The sequence below is a fragment of the Clupea harengus genome, chromosome 4 (genome assembly GCF_900700415.2).
Source record: "Clupea harengus chromosome 4, Ch_v2.0.2, whole genome shotgun sequence".
NCBI lineage: Eukaryota > Metazoa > Chordata > Actinopteri > Clupeiformes > Clupeidae > Clupea > Clupea harengus.
The window spans coordinates 14,129,783-14,157,478 of NC_045155.1; the positions used below are offsets into that span (position 1 = coordinate 14,129,783).

The 27,696-nt window shown below is 41.0% G+C and overlaps 3 protein-coding genes across 5 annotated transcripts; all 3 read right to left on the minus strand.

Moving 5' to 3' along the window:
* Positions 1–209: 209 nt before the first annotated feature.
* Positions 210–4,238, minus strand: tlr9 (toll-like receptor 9). The gene has a single exon (XM_012826039.3). It carries the CDS (start codon positions 4,075–4,077, stop codon positions 919–921), a length of 3,159 nt encoding a protein of 1,052 aa, XP_012681493.2. The 5' UTR covers positions 4,078–4,238; the 3' UTR covers positions 210–918.
* Positions 4,239–5,715: 1,477 nt separating this feature from the next.
* On the minus strand, positions 5,716–19,682 carry apeh (acylaminoacyl-peptide hydrolase). Its single transcript, XM_012826175.3, has 23 exons — positions 19,582–19,682; positions 18,781–18,910; positions 18,229–18,355; positions 18,007–18,094; positions 17,810–17,885; positions 16,777–16,868; positions 16,571–16,648; positions 16,332–16,469; positions 16,036–16,127; positions 15,755–15,795; positions 15,531–15,649; positions 15,335–15,395; positions 15,060–15,157; positions 14,797–14,848; positions 14,600–14,688; positions 14,038–14,176; positions 13,773–13,856; positions 13,495–13,575; positions 8,648–8,736; positions 7,706–7,896; positions 7,235–7,337; positions 7,033–7,139; positions 5,716–6,441 (listed from the first exon to the last, which is right to left on the minus strand). The coding sequence occupies exons 1-23, from the start codon at positions 19,591–19,593 to the stop codon at positions 6,324–6,326; spliced, it is 2,205 nt and encodes a 734-aa protein (XP_012681629.1). The 5' UTR covers positions 19,594–19,682; the 3' UTR covers positions 5,716–6,323.
* A 2,121-nt stretch (positions 19,683–21,803) lies between these two features.
* On the minus strand, positions 21,804–27,455 carry LOC105899037 (F-actin-capping protein subunit beta-like). 3 transcript variants are annotated; one of them, XM_012826164.3, is made up of 10 exons: positions 27,272–27,455; positions 26,534–26,623; positions 25,866–25,987; positions 25,607–25,720; positions 25,337–25,478; positions 25,094–25,210; positions 24,548–24,613; positions 24,363–24,439; positions 23,857–23,960; positions 21,804–22,734 (listed from the first exon to the last, which is right to left on the minus strand). In XM_012826164.3, exons 1-9 carry the CDS (start codon positions 27,272–27,274, stop codon positions 23,861–23,863), a joined length of 831 nt encoding a protein of 276 aa, XP_012681618.1. In that variant the 5' UTR covers positions 27,275–27,455; the 3' UTR covers positions 21,804–22,734; positions 23,857–23,860. The 3 variants fall into 3 exon arrangements, with proteins under 3 accessions (XP_012681618.1, XP_012681617.1, XP_012681619.1); XM_012826163.3 differs by having other exon boundaries at positions 23,853–23,960; XM_012826165.3 differs by lacking the exon at positions 23,857–23,960.
* Positions 27,456–27,696: the final 241 nt, after the last annotated feature.

Sequence of the window (27,696 nt, forward strand, 5' to 3'; positions counted from 1 at the left end):
TGGGTCTCACAGACAATGATAAATAACAATGCGTTTATATGTGTATGTAAGGATATGCTGCCAGTTAAAAGGTAGCAGTGTTACACCAACCAGTAAAGGTGTTAAGGACATGACATTCTGTGATTGGATGCCATTACTACTCATAACGATAAAAAGAGGAATTTGTAATACACCAAATACACCAAAAGAAAGAAGCAATTGATCAAGGGTTGGGTTTTATCACTGCATAATTCCTTTATCAATGTTTGTCACATTTTTATGTATGTACCGGTACATGTATGTAAAGAAAGATAACAAGTAATCACTCTAAATATACTGTTACTACCTACTAATAAGATGCAGAAAATGAGTTTGTAATACAAAACTTTGAAAAAGAAAAAAGATATATAAAAATCAGATGATCATCGTTTTACAACTTCCCCTTCTGTTTTTTCCGCCACCTGTCACAATTTACAGCCTTGTTATGTATTTCTCACAAATAGGGATCCCCCTTCCACATGAACGTGACGTGACATTAATATTCAAGTCTGTGCAATGAAATGTACAATATGTTCTGGAGGGAGCATTTTCTGTTCTTTCTCTCTTTGACACAGTTTTTTACAGGTTTAAAAGAAGCCCACGAGGATAGGGAGCTCATCCATTTGACTTTTCTTCTTTTCTTGAATAACTAAATATAGTCTGTTAAATCCAAGTATGCCAAAACTACACTACTCATCTAATATCTTAATATCTTGTCTCAGAAACATTCCAATAATTTAGTAAAACAAATATAGGTCATGGTTTGTCATCATTAGAATATAATCAATCTGAAATATTATCCCAAACATCGTTAAATTCAAAATAATTGTTAAAATCTTGCACGTTTTTAGCCTTAAAATCAGTTTGAAAATAATGACACTGCATGCACCATACTTGGCCTCAGAGAATATCATCCGACAGGAATCTCCCTGTGACATTCTTATCATAATAGCGGACGTTGTCCGATGCGAGGGCAACACGAAGCTGGTTCCAGAACACTGGCTGTGCCAGTGGATTTGTGGGCCAGGAAACAACAGATTTCCTGCACAATCGCTTCCTTATCTGCAGGTACCTGAACTTGTGGAAAACAAGGTCAAGTAAAACCAGCACTGCCACATCCACCTTCTCATCCAGAAGCCGCTGTTGGACCAAGAGAAAGGTCTGTCGGATAACCCCACTCACTTGGTACCGAGCTCCTGGGTTTGTCAGCACAAATACAGTCTTGCGGCTGTTATGAACAGCATTGTGCAAGTTCTCAATACACGACACACCTGGAACCCAATCCCGCTCCTCTAGGCACAGCTTGAATCTCCATTTGCCTTTGTTTTCAAGGCTGTCCACCAGTTCATTGTAGATCCAGTCTCGGACAGCCAGGTTTCTTGTGTCAAAAACCACAAATGCATCATACTCATAGTGCACCGTTGCAGAGCTTCCCCGGAATTGGGAGTACCCCTTGTGTCCGGCCCAGAGTACTTGAAAGCAATACCAAAGGTCCCATCCGTACAATTGTTTTAGAAGTGTAAACACAATCAGTATTATGGTCAATAAAGACGTGCACAGGAAGGCGACACCACCGAAGATCTCCTGACAGGAGCGAGGATCTATGGTCAGGATGTTCACTCCTTGCAAGGACTCAGGGAACCCACAGCGGACCTTTGTGGTCAGATAGGGGATTGTGATGTTTGTTGTTCGTAAGTATTCCACAAACCAAGATGTGGCACAGCTGCAGGTGAAGGGGTTTGCATGCAGTGTGAGTTCTCTTAATGCACTACCATTATGTAGTGGTGCAGGTAGACCCGATGCATCTAGGAGTTTCAGCTTGTTGTTGTTTAGCAGAAGTCGGAGCAGGGCTGTCATCTGGCTGAAGAATGTTTTGGGAAGTGCAGTGATCTGGTTGTGACTCAGGTCCAGGCCACTGAAATTAAGCCCAAACCTCACAACTCTGTCTGGCAACTTATTAAGATAGTTTTCACTGAGGTTCAAATAGCGCAGCTCTGGGAGTGCAGTGATGTTATCCCAGGGGAAAAAGTTTAGCTGGTTGCTATCAAGCCTGAGGACGCGTAGGCTTTGAGGGAGGTAAATAAGTGCCTCTGGCAAAACTGACTTCAACTGATTTCTGGAAATGTCCAAGTGTATAAGGTTGGTGAGGCCCTGAAAAAAGTTAATGTATTGATCACTGGACCCCCACATAATGTGCAGTCTGTTCCCAGCAAAATAGAGGTACTTCAGGGAAGTACTCAACAGGCTTGAGACACGGAAGCCAATCTGATTATTGTCTAGGCTGAGAGATTCAAGAGAGGTTAGTCCTTGTAGAAAACTGAAATTGTGGCCAATACCCATCATGAGAAAGGAGAATGCATTACTGCTGAGGTCGAGAGCCCTTAGGGTGCCCTGCAATTCTTGGAAGGCTTCTATAAAGTACAGGTCTATGCGATTGTTTGCCAAGTTAAGGTACACAAGATTTTTCAGACGAGAGAACTGTCGTCCATTTGGTTTTATGCTCATGTAGTTGAAGGACATATCTAAGCAAACTACTTTTTCCATGCCTATAAAAACACTGGAATTTATTGTCAGGACGTTATTGAACGACAAGTCAAAAGACAGTTGTTTTGAGCACAACATCTTGTAGAAATTCTGCATTGTAAAGTTAGGCCACATTCGGTCATAGGGTCCTGGTGCGGTTTTTAAGAGGGGCTCAATTTCCGAATCGTCTTGACACTGGTGGTCCTCTCTACTGACCAAGTTTACCCTATGGACCTGAGGTTCTGACTGCCACTCCTCATGGTTCCGTTTACAGAGTGGGATAAAATCTAGTTGGTTTTGTGAAAGTACCACTTTTTTCAGTGCCTTAATATGTTTAAAGGCACTCATGTTGCAGGAACTGATGAAGTTAGACCGCAAGTCAAGGTATTTCAGATTTGAGAGATTGGCAAGGATCTCCATGCTTTTTGGTGAAAATGAATGAAAAAAATAGCCATTCAAAGACAGTGACTCCAGATGTGACATATTCATGAGGAAAGGTGAGAGAACAAGGTGCTCGAAGGATTTTAGTGGTTCATAGTTATACATCAGATTCAGATTTCTAACACTCCTTAGGTACTGGTAAAAAGTTCCATTACGTATGGTGTAGGCTAGCAGATTGTCAGAGAGATCAAGGTATTTAAGTTGACCTAGAGAGGCAAAGAGTCTAGGTGGAAATGTACGGAGGGAGTTTCCTCGCAAGCTGAGATTCCTTAGTGAATGCCTCTGGTGGAGAAAGGTGTGTTCATGTAGCATTAGGGGTTTGGTATTGGGACAAGGAAAGCAGGGTTCCGCTGCATGATCACAGCGCTGGCAATTCCATGCCAGGTTCAGAGTAGATAATTTGGTTAGATTGGCAAATGCCTTAGCAGGAATCTCTTTTATTTTATTCTCTCTCAGGTCAAGATGCGTCAAGGATTGGGGTAGGCCTACTGGTATTTTGGATATATTATTGAAACCCAGTAAGAGGACCTCAAGTTTTGGGAGTTCCTTGAGGACCTGTTGATTGATCACAAAAGTCTGGTTGCAAGGGTTGGCATAATAACAGTTCTTCGTGAGCAGGAGTTGCTTCAAGGATGGGGTGCCCAATGGGTCCTTCAGGCTGAACAAGTTGTTCAACTCCAGGTCCAGGATCTGCAGGCACTCGGGTAGAGCAGGTATGGTGGTGAGACTGTTTCCTGTCAAGATGAGGGTTTGCAGATTTTTAAGTGCCACAAAGGCACGGGAGTCGATCTTCAAACTACAGAGGGGAATTCCTAGGTTCTTGTATCTGCCAGGGGCACAATTCCACATCATAGTGAGGTTTCTCAGATTGGGGACACCAGAGAAGGCTTTACTCCCAACGTGCCATATTTCGTTGTGATTCAAGTTCAGTGACTGCACCTCTGTAGATCTGATGTGAGGAACGCTGGTCAAGTCTCTTCCCATGCAGTCCACAGAAATGAGGTCATCGTCACAAGGGAAAAATCTGGGATATATACCCATCACCGCTGGTACCAGAAACCATACAAGGAGGGATATCAGTATGTGTTCCATCATGATCTAAAAAAAAAAAACATAAATACAACAAGGTCTTCTTCATTCTTCATTATTACATACTGTAACTGATTTAGTTAAATGTGGTACTTTATCATTTATCACTCAACTTCTTAAAAATAAATTAATCTTCATAGCCAAATTTAGTTTACTGTGAAGAAACATACTTCAACAGCTTCTAGTGGTACTATTAACCTAATGGAGAAGACTGAATGTTGGAATTTTAAATCTTATTTTTAAAAGTTCTTATTTTGTTCAAAAATGCTCTACTTTATAGAACACACAGTAGTGAAATTATCTTAATTTTAGCCTTCAGGAGAGTTGGTATCAAACAAACAATATTTTAGCTTGAATCTTGAGAAACATTATGCATGAAAGATGGTGGTATAGGCCATCAATTCATTTTTTTTGTTTGTTTTGTACTATTGGTGCCTTCACAAAATAAAAAAATGTGGAAAAACATTTGTAAAAGTACACTTTCAGAGAAACACAATGTTGAATGCATGCCTGTCATTATTTTCCATAAATAAATGTTCACAAGGGGAGAAAAGATCTGTGGTGAAATTACTACATTTTTACATGAGCACTTTATACTGAGCTCATATACAGTAATGCAATGTAATGTCAAAGCCAAGTGCATGTCTGAAAGTTGTAAGATCGACATGTTTTCTATTTTTAACATGAGACTAGTTTTACCATAGATGAACCAACTCTCCACACTGCAAAATTATTTTACTTCTCCCATTTTCCCTATCTATTGCAACTTAATTCGCAAATCGGTGAAAGCATACTTGATATACACATATACATAAGATGTGATTTATAAAAGAAGGCATTGTTGCGGACTCACCTTGCGGCATTAAGGTCTCTGAGGCTTCTATGCTCTATGCTCCATCTGTCACAACCCCAAAAGGAAACATAACTGAACCTGACATGAGGTTTTATGAAAAAAAAGAAGTGAAACAATGTGGTGAAACAATACAAGCACTGTTTGAACACGCGAATCAACGCACTCCGAACAGATGTTCTGTTATTTAAATCCTCATAAACTAAGTAATTTGATCATATTTACTAACATACACTGAAAACACAGGGGCAGTTTTACAGCTTAGTAAATCATGTTCATGGTTTACAAGGTAACAAAGTTTCTTAAAAATATGACTGGCACTGACCTCTTGATGGATAGACACACACATTTATAAACACCAGTTAAAAGAGAATGCTAACTCGAGTATTGATGAATCTTCCCATCTTTAGAATGAGTGAAAAAAATTGTGGAGGGGAAGAGAGAGAGAAATAGAGAGATAGAGAGCAGTGTGTAAAAAAAAAATGTCAGCGTGTAGATTTATAGCTGGGCAAACAAACTGGTGCGGTTAACTGCCAAGCACAGCACCTGTATTAGCTAAAAATACAATGTGTATAACGATAAAGCCTGAGCCTTCATGAAGTAGTGGAATTGAAAAACAATTCTTTGGCCAGCAACCTGGCAGTGACTATATTAAACGGCTTCCTTAATATTCTCCTTATAAACTCTGAACTGAAATATGTTTGGGCACTGAGATTGTGAAGACAAATGGAGTGTGTATTAACCTATAGCTATGAAGGTCAATATGTCAGTGTGGAAAGACCAAACACGAGGACTCATAAACAAACATTTTATTGAAAGAATCCAGATAATACGCTTCACAGAGAGTACCAAAAGCCAGAGCATCTCAGAACCCATTTATAAAACACTCGAGACAACCACACATTTTGCCTTTTCTGCAGTGCCAGGGGTGGAGGCATCTGCTATAAGCAATGGTTAGTTTCACTCTGAACCATTAGATTGCACTGAAAATGCATCTTCATAAATTTTACAATTATGCCAGACTTTAGGGAACTCGTTATGTTTTATTACTGAAGAGATAAAAAAAAAAAATGACATTACAGAATGGCAGATTAGATAGACCTACATTGTTATATGGATCCAGTTTTTAAGACATTCATTTGGAAGAATGAACACAGAATCCCTACCAAGTTGAGCACCTTACCAAGACCCCTTCATATATTTTGGTTTAAAAAGTAGTGTCAGTGCTAATGGGGTTGAATCCTCTGGCATGTGTGAGTGTAGGCGGAGAGAGAAACAGGAAGCATCCACCAGAGACAGTCAGAGATCAGGGTGCTCCACCTCTCGCTCACACGCTTCCCCCTGCACGGAAACCGGCAGCAGGAGAACCGTGATTTTGGACGGCTGCTCACCGAGACCAAATTTATTGGTCAGATTTAAGGCCACAGTGCTGGATGATCCACAAAGCAATATTCATGAACCCGTCGGACTCGGCGGCAATTGTGGACAGTGAATGGTTATTGCCTTGGTACCACAGTAACCTGTTAAATAAAGAGAACAAAAAACATACCAGTCAAGTATTCATTCAGTCCGTGTAGTCACATACTGGCTTCATGATTAATTGGGATTGGTCTATGAGAAGAGAATATGTTCAAGCAAGAAGTGAAAATCATGGTTATTTTTGTCTCATCACACAGCTCAGAAGACTGACAGTAAAACAAGGTAATGTTTTGCCCCCACAGTAATATCATCAGAAGTTGGTCAGTGTTAAATATTGTGTAACCCATTCATTATTGGAATGCTCAAAATGGTTTGGGGATATTTATGTTTCATTATGGACGCATCCTTATCTACAAATGACAACAAACAAGGACTACTTGCCGATTAGAAGACCTATGATTCATAAACAAAGAACCCACTTTTAGAAACCATCCTCTTTACTGTTGCTAAGCTTTTGCGCTTTTGCGCTCTCTCTCTCTCTCTCTCTCTCTCTCTCTCTCTCTCTCTCTCCATCAACTAACCTACAAGCAAATGATCAGGCCAGAAAACAACCAATAGCCTTTAAGCTGTAATTAAGGGCTGAAAGAATCAAATTCCACCATGTCTTTGCATCTGTGTACCAGCTCACCCACCTCACTGGGATTTGGCGAGCCTTTAGGCCTCTGTAGTACTCAATGCCTTGCTTTGGAGGAACACGCTTATCATCCTCCCCCAGTGTCAGCAGAACTGGTGTCTTCACCTGAAGGAAAGTTCCATAAAGATATTCAGTGTTCTGTATAGGACACAGCGAGATCACAGGGAGACTGACACAAGCTACTAAGATGGCCGTCTCACCTGAGAGATGTGTTTAATGGGAGACTTGTCAAACATCTGCCCGTAAGCAGCAGGGTCAAGCTGAGCATCTGGAGTATAATCCAGCCCTGCTTCTACCATGCACCTGCAAACACACACACACACACACACACACACACAACATCAGAAAGAGGCAGAGAGAGACAGATACATTTGCCTTAAGTACATCTTAAAGCAGACTACACACATTTAAAATGTTGGATGATGGAAGACCTCTCCAATTATTTAACAGACTGTCCCAAATGTCATTCAGTAGAGGCACCATTGTGAAGACAATAGAACATTTCAGATGAGCACCACATGTGGGGTTAATTATGAGACAATTGGCAGGGGTGAGGAGCATAATTGGACAAAGCTGTGCGAACTCCATGGAGATGTTAAATAATGCAGAGAGGATGCAGACACCCCACCACTCTCCGCCACTGCCCGGGTTTCTCGCTGGCAGCTTCGTACCAGTCTGGAATGTCAGTGCTGCCAATCATGGTCGTCAGGTTGGTGACGGGATTCCGTGCGATACACGCCTTGTAGAAGTCCGGGAACTGGCCAATCAGGTGGCACGCCAGGAAGCCGCCATGGGAGCCCCCTGAAATGGCCACCTTCTGCTCATCGAAGCAGCCCTGCTTTAGCACCGACTCCACTGCAAACTGTTGGGACAAGTAAGATCACCATACATGGCTCTTATACCTTCACTCTCTTGCACTTCCTCTTACACTTTTACACTCTTGTTCTTCCTCTATGTTACTTACTCTCTCTCTCTCTCTCTCTCTTCATTTGCCCTTTATGGCTCCCCATTTCATCTCCTTTTCTTATTCACTCATTCAGGTTGGGTTTCATGTCTTTACATTTGATGCATTCATGATTTATCATGTTTCTTTGGTCATTCATGTGTATTTGGTTTAATTGGCATCCATTTATTCAGTTATTATTTACAGTTGTACTTATCCATTTGGTTTACACCTTACATTCTGTTTGGTTAATACTTGTAACATTTAAGCTTACCATTTAATGTAGTAATAAACTGTTCATTGATTAACCATCCATTTAACTCCTTGTGTGCCATGCCATTACTATTCCACTAGCTTATATACTTATACAATCGTATTTGCCCAATATTTACCACTCTAATGCATTCTTCTGTCGTAAGTTCAGACACGCTTAAGCCTTCCCAGCCTGGTGTTTTTGTGTTGATTGTTTTTACACTTTTGGCTGGCTTGCACAGGTGATACAACCACTACAGTGGTACTTTTCTAGCAAAGGGAGTATTCCAGGTGTACCATTTCATTCATAATTCTCAAATTTAAGATAATAGGCAGCAGAGGCATGTAATGTCTACAATTTCAACTGACAGCAGACAGCAAAGTTGTAGTACTGGAGGTGATGCAACAATGACAGTACCTGAACATCTAGCACGTCTTGTGTGCCAACCTTCCCTGGTAGAGAGTAGATGCTGTCTTGGCCAAATCCAGTAGAGCCACGGTAATTCACTGTGCAGAGAAAGGCATTGATATTCATGTTACACATGCAACACACATGCAATACATAATCTAATACCAGAGGTGTTCTTAAAGGGGGAGATAGTGTGGGTATCATATTTGCCAGGGTTTCATAACTGCATGGTAAGTCATAGAACGTGTCGCTTTTTTTATGCATCGCATCTTCATTTGGTAAGAGGTGAAAACCGCAGTCCGCGGGGTTCAGGGGCGTAGCTGCTGTGGTCACGCCTGAGACAAAATTAACAACATTTAAAGAGGCCCCTTTCACCATTGCAAAAGCCCAGCAACAGTGGAGCCAATTAGTTTATACATTTGAAACGGAAAGGTCAATGATTGGCTGGCTGTTCTGAGGCAGCCAATATAGTTCAACCGAGTTAGGGTTTTTTTGGCGCGAGATTGGCGAAAACTGATGAAACTTTTTGGTGTGGGTCGAATTTATTTGGATGCTAGCCTGAGACGGGACTGAGGTCCATGACTTTGGTTAATTGGAAAACCTACAAACCTACGTGAGACAGGGATGACACAGATAAGCTTACAGTCTATGTCGCATTCTTTCCTAAATAACATTGGCAGGGATGTTTATGATGGAAAAACTAGTGAGTTGACAACTCAGCCAAACATCAAGCAAGCGCAACACAAACCATTAGACAGCTAATACATTATTGACTAGTCCAACAGGTAGAAGGCCAGCTCGGAATCTGACTTGCATCCTTTTGAGTCTTGCTCAGTTACGCTCTCTTTTTCTCTTCCTCACTTCCTCCGACAATGTCTTTCTCGGTTTCTTTGTCACCTCTACCATGATGTCCATACAGAGAATACCACGCTAGCTTATTCCTATAGCCTTCACGGGAGGTGTCCCGCTTGTCCACCAAAAGTTAAATAGTGCAATAATACCAGGCATACCTGCCGTGCTGTGGTGGTTCCACATACGCCATTCTCCGTATTACAAGTCAGTGTACCACTGTGTTATTTTAAGGTAAAATTGTAACATAATGTTGCTTTAAACTAATACTGAATATTATAACCTTCATAAAGCAAAGATTTATTGTAGGACTGGTGTATTAGACTGCACTACTTTAGCTCAGTGTTCCTAATACATTGGCATGTATATTGTGGTTCTCTCTCCACCTTTGGCCTTTTAAAGCCACTTCTCCCATAGGATTCCATTTAAACAGCCTCTGGTCTCCCTTTAAAAGCCCCACGGCCGTTAAGCGTTTTCACCTTAAGATTGGAATCTCCCCTTTTAGAACATCTGCCAATACCCAAGTATAATTGTCCTTTAAAGTCAGCTGGTGGAAATATCCAGCAAGACTCATATCAAATGGGGGGTGGTACACCTGTAGCCTCGTGCTATCATACTCTCAGCTGTGTTTTAGCTGGGTTACATTTTCCTCAACAGAAAAAACGCTTGGTTTACTATATCCGCTTGAAAAAACGGATCAGTCATGCATGTCCAAACCATAAGTTCAAAATCATGCATGCATCAGTTTTCGCTATGAACCAATCCAAATCACTCCCAACTCTGTTGTGACTAATGACATTTGTGACAACAATCCAACAAGTCTCTGGACCACAGAGCAAATGTGGGAGTCAGTGGCACTCTTCAGGATGACTGACACCTCATATCAGAGTTATCATCTTATCAACGTGAAAACAGGAATTCCCCTGATCAGCTACGACAGCACAAGTGCACAGGCTGGTCCAGTCAATCTCTCGGAGTTGCCATCTCTAAACACACCACAGGAGATGATGAGCCAGGCACATCCAATTAACTCCAGACACATCCAATCAATGGCTGCCCTACCACCGGCAGATGTAACGAGCTGCAGGGCTTATAACTAGCTCAACATACACACCAACATAAATCAATTAAGCACTGCTAGCTCACTCAGCCCCACGCAGGGATATCCTGTCAATCCAGGACACAATAGGTCCACAATGCCACATGAGGTATGACTTATGTGAGGGTGTGCAGACTTATAACAAACTTTCTCTCAATTTGATGGAATTTAGGCATGTAGCATCCCACTTTCTTAAACTACCATTCCAACAGGAGTGGCTATGAGTCCCTTGTCATGCCTGCTACATTCAAGAGCCAGTGTCCTTGCCCTAAAATAGTAGTACATGCAGAGGTGTAAAGTAACGAATTACATTTACTCACGTTACTGTAATTGAGTAGTTTTGTTGTGTACTTTGTAATTTTGAAGTAGTTTTTGAAATCGGTAATTTTACTTTTACTTAAGTAGATTTTGACTGAAGTATTGTACTTCGCTACATTGGAAATTACATCCGTTACTGAGTCAAAAAAAAAAAACATAGTTCAAGAAAGGAAACCGAAAAGCGGGAATCGCGCACGACAATTCTCAACAGTGGTGCATGCTGCAGAGAGAGGGTGATAGAGTCGATGCAAGCCACCGGTGCCGAGTCACCAGATGGAGGAACATGATAGTGCGGACGAGCAACAAGCTGAAAATTAAAATTAAAGAAGATGAAGAAACCCTGTGTCCACATCTCAGCAAGCAGTTTGCCTTCCAACCTAAAAGAGGCGACAGCTATATAATGCTGTGTAAGCTGTGCCTGCCCCGCCAGACAGAACTTTCTGCTTATAAAAATGAATCTTCAAATCTGCGCAAGCATGTGTTGGTGAGTACAGTATTTGTCCCTTTCCATTAGTAGTTCAGACATCGTTCTTGTTGTTTAGTTAGCTTTGCTACAATACGCAAAATATGCGTGTCATGGCACTAGTAGCCTCATTTTGGCTAGCACTTGCAACCGCCCTGAGTATGCTAACGTCAACTAGCTAGCTATACACTCGTGTACACCCCTTGTGTCCATCCTTCTGTTAATAGCCGTCATCCAATAGACTAATAATAATTCCATTCCTGTCTTCAATTCGTTTCAGGTCATAGCATTATTATGTGCAGTCTCTCATATTGTGTTAAAAACTGCAGATCGGTCATCACCAATGAAATACACCACATAAACTGATATTAGGGAAATCATTTGGCTGCCTCCTCTGCCCTGAAACAGGAACGATGTGAATGCGCACACCATCGTTGTCAGACAGTTGGTCAATGTCAATGTGTATGTCGTTATCTGGAATTTATCACGATGTTTAGTCAGATATTGATAACAATAAGTGGTGGCTTTGCAACGTGCACGTCTTTCATGTTCATGCTCAGGGGTCTTGGTTAGTAAGAATTCAGGATTATGAATTGTGACACATGTAGAAATAGAAAATAATGTTATCATTCTGTATACTGTAGGTCTGTCATCTCAAGTTTATATAGCTATTTATAGCTATTTCTGTGTTATGATGCACTCTTGATGGCAGCTCAATACTTAATTGTCAGAAATGTTGTTTGTCATTCTACAGGTCTAGTCTATGTTAGACAACACCTTGACCGGATGGTAGAGGCTGAAGCAAGTTCGACCACATTCATCAGATGAAGATGATTTATTTTCCTCAATGAAGTCCAGAAGGTGAAGGGAAGTTAGAAGGGTACCTAGCCTGTATCTCAGACAATATGGATCTGCTGAACTCCTTTCAGAATATCAAAAAACTGTCCCTGAAACTCAATACTGGCCTACCTGCCACGGCCGCCTGCGAGTGACTCTTCAGCTGTGCTGGATTGCTGTTCACTGCAAAGCGAGCCCGGATGAACTCTACTCACCTTGAAAATCAACTGCTGCTCAAACTCAACAAGAAGTTTGTAGACTAATGCTCTAAAGGTGGACACAAGTAAAGTAACCAAAGTTTAAATATACAGTGGGGTAGCGGCATTTTAACTTTTTATTTTAGCTGTCATGTGGTTCATGTCTTGACATGTCCTCCCAAAAGTTCTTAAATGTTGTGTTGACATGTTTAATGTTTAACATGTTTAATGTCATTGCACTTATATTTCTAAAGATTTCCTTTAATTAAAAATAACTATTTTTTGTATCGGATTTATGACCCCTTGTCCTTTTTTGCACTATATAGGAGCAGCCCCGATCAAGTTGTTGAAAGTAACTAAGTAACTTTTACTTAAAGTACATTTTAAATTAACTACTTTTTACTTTTACTTGAGTAGATTTTTAAGTGGGTAATTTTACTTGTACTTAAGTACAATTTCATTAAAGTAATTGTACTTTTACTTGAGTACAACATTTCAGTACTTTTTACACCTCTGAGTACATGTTTTATGAGGACATGTTTGTTGAATTGTTCTGGCACAAAGAACATGCTTAAATATCTGTGCAAACAATACTTCTAAAGAGTGGTTACTATGTATGGAAGCAAATCACATGTACACGACACTCAACCTCAAATTGATTACTGGAAGTAATAGATGTGAGCACAAGGTGAAACAGGCATTAAAGTTGTGAATTTTTAAATTCTTATTACACAGAATGCATGCTGCTGATTGCTCAAGAGGTCAAGCAATGCCAAGTGACCTCGCCATTAACTACAATGCTGTAGTCTGATACAGTATCTAGGCAAATTTTACTCTTTGGTCCAGACCTTATAGCAGCAAACAATGAATGCTTTATGGATGTGTAAAATGTGATAAAAATGCTTTGCTTATCACTAAGAGGTTATTGTGGATGGGCTTAAGTGACCACAGACTGCTAAATTACTCAGACTTTCCAGATCAGCTCATGCGACAGACAGGTGACACAAGCGGAAGCTTTCAGGTGGTGATGTTGTGCAGTTCAGCTCGATTAGCCTGATTTACAATTGCCCTTCTCAGTAGGGGAGCAACTCACCTAGTAGAAGAGCAAATCCCATCTTACAAAAAACAGCGGTGGACAAGAGCCAGTCTGCAGTTATGACTGAGTGAGGACCACCTGAAGATGAGAGAGAGAGAAAGAGAGAGAAAGAAAGAAAGAAAGAGATTTAAAAAGAAGGGCTTTATATTGCGTTGGATAGTATATTTACTCCTTCCAGGAACAATTCCAAGAGGAGTAATTATCAATCGTCCTGACCATTTTCATGACAACACACACCCACGTGTACATAGAGAATAGATGTTTATTAAACACACCATGTGGGATGACAATGAGTGGCAGCTTCACTCCCTCTTTGGATTCCTTTGGTTTCAGCAGCAGGGCTTCAAAATCCAAACCAGCTGGAGTGAGACAAAATACAAAAGAAAAAGCATGACAGAAAGAGATGAGACAGGGAGGGAGAAAAAGAAAAAAGAAAGAAAGAGGAATAGAGGGGGAAATGAGGGATATGTTGTGAGGTCTAGCTGACGCAGCACATCGTAGAAACATCAGTAAGTAAGTCTCAGCAGATCTTGTCCTTACGGTATTGGTCGTTCTCCTGCCCTGGGGGTGGATTAAAGGTGAGGACTTTCCAATCTATGTCAGACTGCACCTCAGCCGTTTCCAGGGTGACCCAGCTCACCTGCACCTCAGGGCCTTTCTCAGGCAGGAAGCCCACTCTCTGCAGAGAGGAAGTGATGTCACCAACACACACCAACAGTTGTCTCTGTGCAACACTGTTTCTACCAACCAACTCTGTCTGTCTGGGCAGCACAAACAGTACTGATAACATAGGCCTCACTATGCACCAACACATACATAATTGGTGCTGTGACTGCATTGTAATAAAAGAACATTTTATCCACACATAAGGTTTCAGTGAAATAAGTTAATGTAGGAGCCCTTAGGGACGGCTGTAGTAACTGTAGTCACCTATAGAATAATCCCACACTGCTGAGCAATGAGGTGAACAAAAAGGTCATAGAGCACAGAAACAGAAATGTGGATTATGAAGCACCCCTGTGTTGTTTTACTTCCTATAAAGCACAGGCACATGAAAGAAAGAAATGAACCTCTTATTGGAGCATTAAAAGCTGGTCATTACCAGACTGGGAGGGCAATTTGGGGAGGAGCAGCTGACCACCATCAGGTCCTTGTGAACGGTGAGGAGTGACCAGCTCCCCATGTCCGACTCTGTGGAAGAACAAAACGAAAAAGGCATTAATCTAATCGGCCTTTAAACAACACCACAACATCTCAGAGCTAAGAAGACAGAGGAGAGCAGAGGAGTGGTTTACTCACTGGAAGTGAGTGATGAGACACCGCCTGTGGAGATGTCAACCACCATAAGTTCCTATATGGGGAGTTAAACACACAAAACAAACAAACAACTTCCAAAGTTTATTTGGGACGAGATTGACGAAGACTGATCAAACTTTTTGGTGTGAGTCGAATTTATTTGGATATTTCTGTGAACAACGATAGAGAGACATCAAACAGCTATATGGCGGTCAGAGTGGTTTGGTCTAACTGGGTGCTTTCCACAGTGTTGGGGCCTACAGTACCTGATGGCTCCTCTGGGCGCAGGAGATGAGGACCCGCTGGCTGTCAGCCGACCAGCACATAGGAGACAGCATGGAGCTGTAGATCCCAGTGAAGCCATCTGCCAACACACAGACAGGACAGGACAGGGGAGAGGGAGAGGGAGAGAGGGAGAGGGAGAATATGAATACTGGCTGTCTGTCTGTCTAATTAATTCAATCACCTATTAAGATATTTACACAAACTAACACACACTGACAAAGACAGAAACTACATATATAACAGTGAAGTAACCGACCTTCCCCTGGCCTTTTCACCACATCTACAATGACTGAAGTCTTCTTAGTGTACCAGTCATACTGCAAGGGAAAAGATCCAGAAATTGAAACAAATTTGATCTCAGTATGTATTCACACTTTCTCCCATCAACATATATATATATATATATATGCAAACAGGCACAAACAAACACACACACACACAAATCCAATCACCATGCTTAGTCGGCTGCACTGCTGGTGGGGTCCATATACTCCACACTCCAGGTACACAATCCTGCAGTTGTCAGGACTGAGACGAGGGGAGGAAACTGCACTGGAGTCTGATAACTGATCTGCTCAAGCAGGTACAAACAGAGAGAGGACCGAGGAGTCACTTCTACTTCAGAACACTATTAGGATTCTAATCATTAACGTGAAGTAAGTAATTAGCTACCTACCACACTTTCCACTTGTCAGATCCACATGAAACAAGGAGGACCTACGTTTATATAAAAGAGACATATTAGTGGGTAATGAGTGACTTGAAGTATTACAGTATAGTTATTGTAGTATTAACTTAAGAAACATTTCCTTTCTAGTTTCAGCCAATTAAGGCAGAAAGGGACTTCTGCAGTCCTGTGTAACTGGAATGAAAATGAAATCTTTGAAAGAGCGTGAGTGGTAAAGAACATCCCCAAACCATGTTGAAATGCACACCCCTAGACAGACACACTCATACCTTCTGTTGGGGCAGTATCTCAGTCCTAGCCGAAAGGGTTCATGCCACCATCCCACAAACACCACCCCTGTGTCATTGGGAGCCCAGAATGCCTAGTAGGCAAAGACCCCATTACCCATCATGCATGATAGGACAACCCAACAACAGATGTGTCTTGTGTACATATTGAAATAATCTGAATATGATCATGGGATTACATACCAAAACATTTTGTGAGATTAAACACTAGCATTCTAGGGAATAGATATCAACCTCTTTAATCAATTGAGTGTTTTTGAAGAGAAAGGGATACACACCTGGCCAGGAGAAATGCTCTCTGGAATGCCCTCCAGTACAGACACATTGCTGCCCTCGATGTCCAGCACACAGAGAACAGGAGTGCTCTTGTTCACCAGTGTCTCTCCCCAGTCCTCATAATACACAAACTGATCCCCCTGAAAGTGTTCACACATACACATACATTCAAATACAGTACAAAAACCCTGGCATACAGTTTCCTAATGATAACCCTGAATACAGCATTCACTTCTCTTACCTTCAAGGCCTCTTCCTTCTTGCCCACCTTAATTCGCTCCTCCTCATCCCCTACTGGACTCGACTCAGGAGATTCTGTCTGAAAGTGCATATGGAAGAACAATTTCTTTCAAGATTTACTCTTTACTTCTGTGGTACTTTTGTTATACTGTATGTACTGTAGATATCAAAGTGTGTGAGGAACCCCACACAGTGTGAAGAACCGACCTTGAAGAAGGACTCAGCCTTGGGCCTTTTCTTCTCGGCCACATACAGGAGGTGAGTTTCAGAGTGAGACCAGACTAGGCAGCCAAACTGATCTAGGGGAGGGACACCAGATACACTCACTGACAATATCACTCACTGAGAGACACAACAACACATTATCAATGCAAAACAACCGGAAAGTATCACAATTCTGCCCATGTCTTTTGTTTAAGAGGATGGTGTATGAACACACAGAACATCCCCTACTGGTAAGCCACCACTTCTCATTTCCTATTTCTAGGTAACTTTGACCTGGGTCCTGAAACCTGCTGCTGGTAAGAACACAGTGATTAGGGATTCCCGCAGCTCAAATGGTGGAGTATCACTTCCAGTGTCATGTCAGATGTTCAGTCCCTCGGGAGCACACACTTGAATTACCTAGATAAAATGCCATAAAACGCTGGGCTTCTGTCGGTCTCACTCACTGCCATATTGCAGGGACTATACAGTAAGACATGAAATAAAACTGACACGAGTCAATTTCCATTGAAATGCCAGCAAGAAGAACTGACACACAAGGTACTTTACAGTAAAGCTATTTTAAATACAAGCACCTTTGTGAAGAGTAAAAAAATGAATTCTAACAGTCTAGTAGTGTATCGGTCAGCAATGGGGAGATATTTCAGTTGTAAAGCTTTGGACAGGTCATAAAGTCAAAGCATCCTCTAAGAAATAACTTCTGTCTGTTTTTTACTTTCTTTTCAGTTCTTTTCTTAAATAAAAAGGTAAAAGCATAATTACTAAGAGTCAAATGCATTTTGTCATCCTGTTACATAGCTCTGTATTTTTAAGAGATAATGCAACAGGGTGAGCCTAGAAACAACATCAGAGCCTAGGAAGCGCTTAAAAGTGGTGACATACTTGTAGTGTCCATTGTGTCAGGCTAAAACACTTCAAACATGAACACTCAGAGCAGACGTGTCTAACATATGCAGTCTGTGCATATCTCACTGTCGCTGAACTTTATTTTGGAGCAGTTCTGTCAGAGGCTCACCATCTTCATAGACTTTGCCATGCTTCTTGAGATCTGTGAGATTGAGACTCTTCACCTTGCTGTTCTTGTGCCAAATCTGTTCCAAGGAGAGAATGAAACAGGTCTCAGAAACTGATGATAACCTGATGAAAAACTACAGACAGAGTGCAATCAGACAGTGAGAGGTGAGATCAAGAGTTGATGGGTGTGTGTGAGACCTCCAGGAACTGCTTCTCCTCTCCTTTGATAGTGCATTCTCTGACCACAGCTTTCATGTCCCCTGAGGGAGAGTCTCTGCTCAACAGCCTGTGGAAAGAGACAAGGGACACTCAATTTAAACACCACACTTCTGGTTCTCTTTGGTGGGTAGACAAGTTTCTCTCTCTCTCTCTCTGTGTGTGTGTGTGTGTGTGTCTAGCCAAGATAATATTGACACCCACACTCCCTTGATCTCTGTGCAGTTCCCAGATGGTCCGGAGAAGACAACGGACTGATCATCGTGAAACACAATGTACTGGCGGCAAAACTTCACTTGTTCATTTCTTTCTAGGTCCCGCTGACTCCATTCTTTAAGGAAGAGAGGGAAAACGTATCAATGCAGTTGTTTATAAAGGTTATAGATAAAGAACAAGACCAGACCAAAAGTTGGTCTTGCATCTGAATTTCTAGAAAATCCAATGACATATCCCATTCTCAAGTAAAATCAATAAGCCTTGATGCTAAAACTGACAGAAGCATATGCCTACAAGCTTATTTGTGCAGACTGTGCAACAACACAGTCAATACCACAAGGACAAAATCAATAAGGCTTGATGCTAAAACTGACAGAAGCATATGCCTACAAGCTTATTTGTGCAGACTGTGCAACAATACAGTCAATACCACAAGGACAAATAATATGTACAGTCTAAATTATTATGTATATCCACTGTGTAGGAGCATTAGGATTTCATGGAAGGCATTAGGCAATAGGCATGTATTAACCTCCACACCTGTGTAAATGTTGCTGTACTTCCCGCCGTACTGAGTCGTTATCCCTGGACCAATGTCGGCACGGCTTAGGGATGGGAACTGACTTTGCTCCCGGAAAAGCTTGGCGATCTCGTCCGGGTTGTTCATCACCTTACCATACAAACAAGAAAAACTGGCAAAGTGGCTCACCGACACAAATCGTTTAGCGTGACACAATGTTATCTTTATCATTCCATCGATCAACATGTTTGCTATAAACCCTGCCCGATTTTTGGAAGTGTACACTTGGAATGCTTTATGCTAGTGTAAACAGAGCACCAGTGGGCTACTTTCAGTTAAATTGTAACCCGTAAGATGTCCGCCAGACTGACAAAATGCAATGTCTTTGGCGGTGTCAGTCCGATTATAAGAACCAACGTTATTGCTTGCATTCTATCATGTATAATTGTGTCTGTGTCTTGGGCTCCAGCGTTACTGCCGAGAGTAATAACGACAGTTGGCGACATATGTCAAGTTCATGCGAAGTCACGGGGGACGACGGGGCGTGGCATGGATCCTCAAAATAAAGGAAAGCTACCTACTTACTTACTGACCACAGCTAGGTTATGCTACAATTCTGACATTGCCTATGTGACTAACTTATATTGCTGTCAAAGTTTTCATTCTCGTGTTGTGTGAGAACCTGAAGGAGTCAGCGAAGAGCGTGGGAGTGTAAAGCCCCCACCAAAAAACTCGACCTGTGTACACCGACCTTGTTATCTCAAAAGGGACAATCAAACGTTTTAGTTATTAGTTAGTATACTTTTGGTTTCTATATTTACCTGAGAAGTCATGCTGCTGGAACCTGTGTCGGTCTATACCAGAAACAAACCTGCTTCACTTCCGCCTCACGTCACAGAGCACATTCTGATTGGTTTATGGTGTATTGTTCCTGCGAATTCATTGGTTAAAAATCCTGGCGGCTTCGGAATAAAAGTCCATATGTAATAGATATGGTGCTATTTAGAGACGGATGAGTTTAATTGAGACCTTTTAGCCATCATTGTGGGTTTATGTGGAAAGTTGATGTGCTTTTTATTTTGCAGTATTGTCTTATCTTTCGCAGATTTGTCACAATAGACTGTGAAGGTCTGTAAACTAAAGGTTCTCTGTGAAGCTACAATACTTTAATTGAATATGTTCACATAGTTGCTGTGAATTGAACAGCCAACTCATTCTAGCATACAGGTCTCTTAAATACCCTAAACCTCGTCTATTTAGGCCTAGCTCGTTATCACAATAACAACTACAAAAATAAACTTTCCTGCTCTAAAATTCAACAAGTTATATTAGCTTGTTTTACTATTTGTATCACATTGTCATGGGTGATACTGTATTTTGCAAAATGTAAAACTAAAAAAATGGTATTGAGATTGTTTGAAAAGCACTTTCATCAGCTGTGATACAGCATCTTGAACAAACATGGTGACATAAGGCCTGACAGATGTTAAAAGCCGAGAATGACCTTTAATTTATACCCACGAGAGTACCAATTTAAGCGTAATTCGCCAACATCTAAGGATCTAGTTTTGTTGAGTTTACTGCATGTGCATTTGTAACAACTTCCTAATTACAGTCTTTGCGTAGGCTACATCAGCTCCCGTACAGCCTACCCCATATTACACATATTACTGCAGACATGAGCAACTGAATGACTATCCTGAGTTGTTTTGAGCAAACAATAACACTTGTTTATCAAATATTATTATGCTTCATGATCTACATGCTGTATTTCAGTTTGTTCAAAAACTGAGCACATAGTCCTACACATTTTACTTAACAATGACCTCATGTGTCTATAAATTAGAATTACATCTAGCATACAATAAATGGCAAATTGGAGAAAAAAAAGCAAGCCTATATCAAAACAAGATGCAGGCCTAAAGCAGGGCCAGCGCGACTCTTCTGTAAGATGCAGGATTACGCAAAAGCGTCCATGGAGACATCCAAATAATAATAACAAAATCAATTGCACTATTGTAATCCATTTGTCTTTCAGTGCTGTTTTAATGGGCAATAAAGCCAGTGCAGACAGTCCTTCCTGGGGCATTAGATCTCAAACATGTTTTTTAAAATCAATTTCAATGTGCTAAAAGAGCACTCAGAACTTGTGACAGGAGATATAATTGTGTTTGGAAAATCAGTTTTCATGTCTGTCAACTTAGAAGACTAGGCTTCTTAAAGCCACAAACTGTGCACCCTCTATGCATTTTCTGCCCCCTTTTTGTTTTGTTTGTTTTTATTTGTTTTCTAGCAACCCGGTTTATTTTTGTACATGTTTTTACACACAAAGACATCTTATGCCAGTGGCTCCCAAAGTGTGGGGCGGAACCCCATGGGAGGGCAGCTGTGTAAGTGGTGTGGGTGAAAAAACAGAACGAGAAACCTAAACAACCAATTACAGGTCACATTTTGTATGGCAGTGCTCTCGCAGCATAGTAGCATATAACTAACTTATCTGTTGATGAGTTTATAGCCTACTTTGTACTTGTATATGGTCAGGGCCGTTTAGGCTATATAGAAGGGACAGCTATAGCCTAATTATTAAAACGGACATGCGCCTAACATGAACATTGTATGGATTGATCACCCAGTGACAAGTTCATTTTGTTTAAATGTGTTAAACAAAAGCTCTGTGTTGTTTAACTGATAAAATATTTAAATTGAACTGATTGATGAAACGAAAATGTGAGAATGTTGCAACAATGTTTAAGAAAAGCTGATGGGCATCTGTTCTTTTTTTTCTCTTTGCGCTGTGGTGGTGGTGGTGGTGGGGGGGGGGGGGGGGGGGGGCTGCAATGAAAAGTCTGGGAACCACTGCCCTATGCTGACACTCTCTCTGACCATGGGACTGACAACCTGTTGCGCTCCAGTGGAGGGAGGGCATTTATTATGACCTGTCCAATGGCAATTAGATATTTTATTGGTCCGACTTATGCTTCCGGTGCCTGCCTGAAAGAACTGGATTAAGACACAACAAAGACAGCTTGCATAAAGTCCATGATTCATGCGATATAATTTTATTTTCTACTTTATTGCCTATATGTTCAACATAGGCAAAATGTTACCTATATTCTGTACCTACAACCTCTCCCATCCCATCCCCCACACCTCAACCATATCAAGAGTGAAGAACGAAATTGGACAGTAGCACATACAGCATTTACAATTAAGGTTTTCCAGACTGACCTATCTCAAAGAGGGATGGATCAGTAAAAGCTGTACAGCTGACTTAAAACCAAACGTAACAAGACACAGTACTGTACAGTACAAGTACTGTGAACAAGTACTTTTCATTCATACTTATACAAAAATAATATTGGCTTTTGGACAAAGATGCTTCTTCCCCAGCTGCCAGTCAGCGGAGAAATAAATGTCTATATAAATAATATACATACTTGCTTAAAAATAAAACTCACTCAATATTTCTTTTCAGTAGGATGAATAAGTTGACTATTGCAATCAGTTTTTGTACCGTTTACGAATCTTAAAAGAACCTCAAAAGCGGTAATAATATATGCGGTCATAATCTGCCTTTGAATGCCCATTTACAAGGGGTTCAACAAATGTTCATGTTCATAATTTCACAAACCATGAAACTCTTCCGAAAGTTCATTCCTTAGTTTTAACTGCATCATAAAGAAGGGAGCGCAGCAAAATTAAATGTACATTTTTACATAAAATCCATAATGACCACAGGCAACAAAGAAAGTTGTCATGCTGGGCAGGCCCAGAATATGTGAGAAAGATTCTCACTTTGAGGACAAGTCACAGGTGGCGGCAAAGACAGGAGAAACTGAAAGAGTGGGAGTGGGAGGGTGACACAGAGAGGACGTGGGTCCCTCTAACCCAGCTGTTTGCGTTGTTTCATGTGTTTAATCAGGTCCATTTGCAGAGCTTCTTGTTTGGACTTGTCTGCCAGAGGTTGAACAGTCCTAAAATAAGAAAGAGAGACAGAAATGGTTATAATAATAACACAATCCAGGGAATAGTACTCTTTGTGTTATCAGGAACTTATGGTTTAAGAGAGGGAACTAGTTGGACTCTCTGGCTGAGGTGCCTCTCAGTATCACACATGGATTAGCATTGAGGAGTGAATGACACACACCCTTGTCTACCATGACATTAGTAGACTCCATACCGTGCATACCAACATAAGGCTCCATAGATGCATCGCACTCAAAGCCACAAGTCACATTTGTATCAATATCCCATTAGACATTAGAAGTGTCATGTCACACAACATATATTAGCACCTGGTAACAGTTGAAACAGGTAGTTATTCAGGCCATTAGATACATCAGCAGTGAATTTTCCCTTTTCTTTAGCCCAATAACAAGTTGTCTGCTCCAATTGCACTGAACAGCACAATTCATGCATTGTTAGTAGAGGGCCAAAGGCTACACATGACTCAAGTGGTATTATACGCCCCAAAATGGCCAGGGGCAAAAAAAAGAAAGCGGTCATGCAGGACAGGCAAACAATGATTCTCTGTCTAAGACTGTCATATCAGGAAGAACAAACTTGATAGTTAAACAGGGGAGAAGGAAGGTAATGTCAGAAAGAAGGTCAATAGAGAGAGAAGGAGGGGCCTTCTCATTCAGCTGTTTATTTAGAGTTGTTCATTGACTCTTTCGGCTAGACAATGATGGACTTCTAAAACCCTTTAGGTTTAAAAAAAAAAAACAGCTATGCTCCCTGTATTTATACCTGATGAGGCCACAATCCTGACAATCAGCCAAGCCAGACACACTGCTTTTGGGATTTAAACCTAATTCCAGGCAGTTGTGGGCTACAGACATTTCCCACCGCATCCCCTGGATTTGGGTACACTCAAATATTCAACCACCACAATCATCCAACCTCTGACGCCCGAGTGTCACTTCTGGACCAAAACGATCACATCTCCAAACCACATTATCGACCAGATTGGGCAGATAGTCAGTATTTGGCATTACACAAAGGAGTATCAGACCATGCCAGAACACATCACACTGGTGGGAGGAGGCCTTGAGCACAGCGTCGTCGTGCTCGCTGGCCAGGCTGTGTGTACCTACAGCCCTAGTCCTCAGGCTGAATGATCTGGCGCTGGGTGAGGACTTGAGACAGCTCTTTCTGGAGCTGACGGAACTTTTGGTTATCAGGCAAAGACTCAATAGATCTGACAAAAGAGAACGAACAGAGAAACCATAAGAAGTGAGAGAAAACAGGAGGAAGGGGAAAAGAGTGGAAACCTAGTGTTGTAAAAGACCAGCGCTAGACTAGACTAACTTTGGGTGGTGACTTTGGGTAGGAATTCATTATCTACTGAATGAATAACATGATCCGTACATATATTCATAGACAGAAGGTTAAATTAAATGCATTTCTGACAACAGATCATTACCTCCTGAAGTGCAGTTGATCTGCCACCATCCTTTGTCATCAACAAACACTTCAAAATGTGTACACAGTTGTTTACACATAACCATCACACTTCATACACTCTCAGCAGGTGGACGAAACAACTAAGTTGATGAATAACTCACTCCAACATGTAGTCATAAGGTTTAAATGCCCTTACCTGAGCCCATTGACAATGTCCTTTGTCTTTCCAAAGTAGATCTCATTAAGGGTTGAGCGAATCTTATTTTCCATATCCTAAAAATGCGTTCGAAAAAAGTTTGTGATTCAAAATCAGAAATAGTGGAAAAAATGCAAATAACACATATATTGCAAATGCATTGAGACTACAAATGATCCTCTTACTTCAACTAGGCGTCCGATGTTGGCAATATGAGGGGCAGAATCTCCAACATTGTCATCTTTCTCCATCTTTTTGGAACCAAAAGCATGATGAGAGTAACTATAATGAACTATAAGTCCATCCAGTAAAATTTAACACAGTAGAGAAACACATTTGGCCTGTTCTTGTGCACCAAAATCAAAACATTCCCTTAAATTCTGACATATTTCACATCCCAAGTCAATTTTTCAGTCCAGGGACTATTTGGGAGTACTTCCTATAATAGCAGATTCAATCTTTAATTTAGCCAAAAAGAAAATGTTTAAAGCATTTATGAAAGCTAGATTAAGTCCCAGTAGTTTAGCTTTTGATAGTAATAAGATATGCCTCATTCAAGAATGAGACATGGTTATTTGAAGCAGTATGGCGTCATTGTTGATAAAGGGAACATTTATCACAAATAACATTACCATGTCTTTGGGCTATTTCCTTTTCTGTGTGCTAATAATGCACATCCAGAGGTGTTTACCACAGCCGTCTGTGATTATTTTCCACACATACAATATTACCTGTCTTGTGAGACTTCCCCCGAGGTTCATAGTGCCAGAGCCAGACTTTGTGGTCTGAAGCCACAGCATTACTGTTGAGGTCAGCTTGTAGTGGGCTGAACGGCCTCCAGACTTCTCCTAGCAAAGAGGAAATAGCAAACAGCGTAAATACAGATTGCATAAGACAGGGAGAGTCTTTACTGCTCACACGCCTTTAGCAATAGAGAGTAGTTTCAAAGTCTACCGTGGGCCAATCACGCCTACCTGCACCTCCACGACGTGGATGGAATCCCAGCAACCTTTGATTTTCTTCGATCCATCACCAGCCTTCTTGATTAGGATGACACCTGCAAAACCATGATCCAAATCCCACAGGTAGACAGAAGACACTCCTCCTTCAAAATACCTGAAATATACAAAGAGGTGTCCCTCAGACCTGTACGTAGATCAAACTATATTATATAACTGCAGAGTGGCAAGCCAAAGCTGGTAAGTGTCGAAATGCAAACCAAATCCATGACATGAAATACTCACAGATCTCGGTACTGATCGAAGGCATTGTTTGCCTCTACCTCAAGTTTGCGCAAGCGAGAAGATGGCATAGCACCATCTTCAATTGGTGGTTCATATTTATTACTCCATGGAGACCTGCGAAATGAGAAATGAAGGGTCATTGCACATCATACTGTATCTCACATAACAACACAATGTTAAACGTTGTGAACAATAAGAATTATGAAAGACATGTGTACCAGATGAAGGAAGCTAACCCAAATTAAAGCTTGGCACTAACCTATAGGAATCTCCATCTCTGTTGTAGTCACAGAGTAGGTAGTCTTTGCCCACTGCTTTGTCTCTGGCAATCTTAAGGGGCTGGTCTACTGAGGAAAGGAGATCCTCACATAAACTGGGCACCTGAAAATACACATTTTAAAGAAAATACATTTTTAGTTATCACAGTTGAACACTGACAAGGCCTGACAATAACCATACAACGTATAACAGTCCAAGCTAATTTAAAGGTATTGTGAGTATTTTTGCTATAAAAATAAAAATGCCTCTCAAACATATACAATGATGACATAAACATTGTTTCCCTATATTACTGTGCATTATAAGCTTCCCGTGTCAGACGTTTTAATGCATTTGTTAACATTTCAGAGCCTTCTAAATGGTCTACAAATGCATACAAACAACTCAAAAAATCAAGATGCACAGAAGACACAAAAGCGATGTTCCTTCAGAAGTTAATATATTTCATATTCAATTTTCTACAGCAAAAAGAAAAAAACATACCTTTAAATACTACTGGACACAAAGATTGAAAGCATCTCCATACGTGATATTTCCATCACCTGATTAATGGCCTGACATAACGACCACTGTTTGCCAAGGGTCTGCACTCTATTCTAGGATGTTTTTTTTTCCCTTTCTTACTGCTTAGATCCTTGTTTTACTCACCAGGTCGATGAGATCGCTGAGGTTCTTCTCAATTTGTTGAGGGGGCAGGCGCCTCATTAAATCCAGGGCGCAATCCAGCTGTTGATCATTCTGAGGAAATACAATCAATATTCTGATTTCTGATTCTGAAATGGGATGACAGTGAAGTGACAGTAAAGACCAAACTATTTCTTTAACAGTCCGAATCAAAGTTATTGACGATGTAGCTGTGCAGCTCTACGCTAAGCATGTGTCCATCTTGGGGACAAACATTTATTTCCTTTAAAAACCTAACTTTCAAAAGAAATTGTGCTGTGCTGAGACACTAAGAAAGTACAGAAGAGGAAACAAGTTGTAGTCACCTTCTCGTCTTTAGCCTGTAAACCGATCGATTTGGCTACTAACGTTAGACAGTGAGAAATATGTAAACGACTATTTCAGTGGACTAATACATGTGCACTAAACAAACGTTGAATCTGCAATTGAGTACATTTTGACAACATTGCAGCCTATTTCACAGAAACGTTATTTGTGATGAAAGTTTCAACAACAAAAAAGGATTTCCCTAGCATGTAACGTTAGCTTATTTTACAGTAACTTGTAGTCAAACGAAAGTGCTGCATGCTAAAGTTTATAGATGTGCAATAACGCAAACTGCATTAATGCGTCTCAAGCACGCAAGTACAGTCAAATTCGGCTGCCAAGTTTGCGCCCACTCCCCTCACAAGTCAGTCTAACCACTGCACTTATAAGCCTTACCATCTTTGCAGTTGGTGTTGTGGTATCAAACTTCTGGTCTTGCGATCTTTAACAGTAATGTCCGTCTGTCAGTGTTATTCCCGTATATTAAATCCCGTATACAACTTGACAACTCTGCACTTCAGGACCCAACCCAAAAGATTCACTTCCTCAATAGTGAGAACACAGGAGAGGCAAGGGTTAAATCCGGGTAACTAAATACTCAATATTTACTGACCAATCAGAGGGCATTAAATAAAGCATGGCCAAGTATGGAAGTCAGTTTACATTTTTTGAAATAGTTCATATGGGGTATAAAATGAAGCCGTGTGGTTAATGCTTTTGCGCTATGTATGGCCAGAAAATGAAGTAAATTCAGAGAAGACGATGGACGCCAGTGTTTGGCTAAATTGGGATTGTGAAATTTAAAAACCTTTTATAAACAC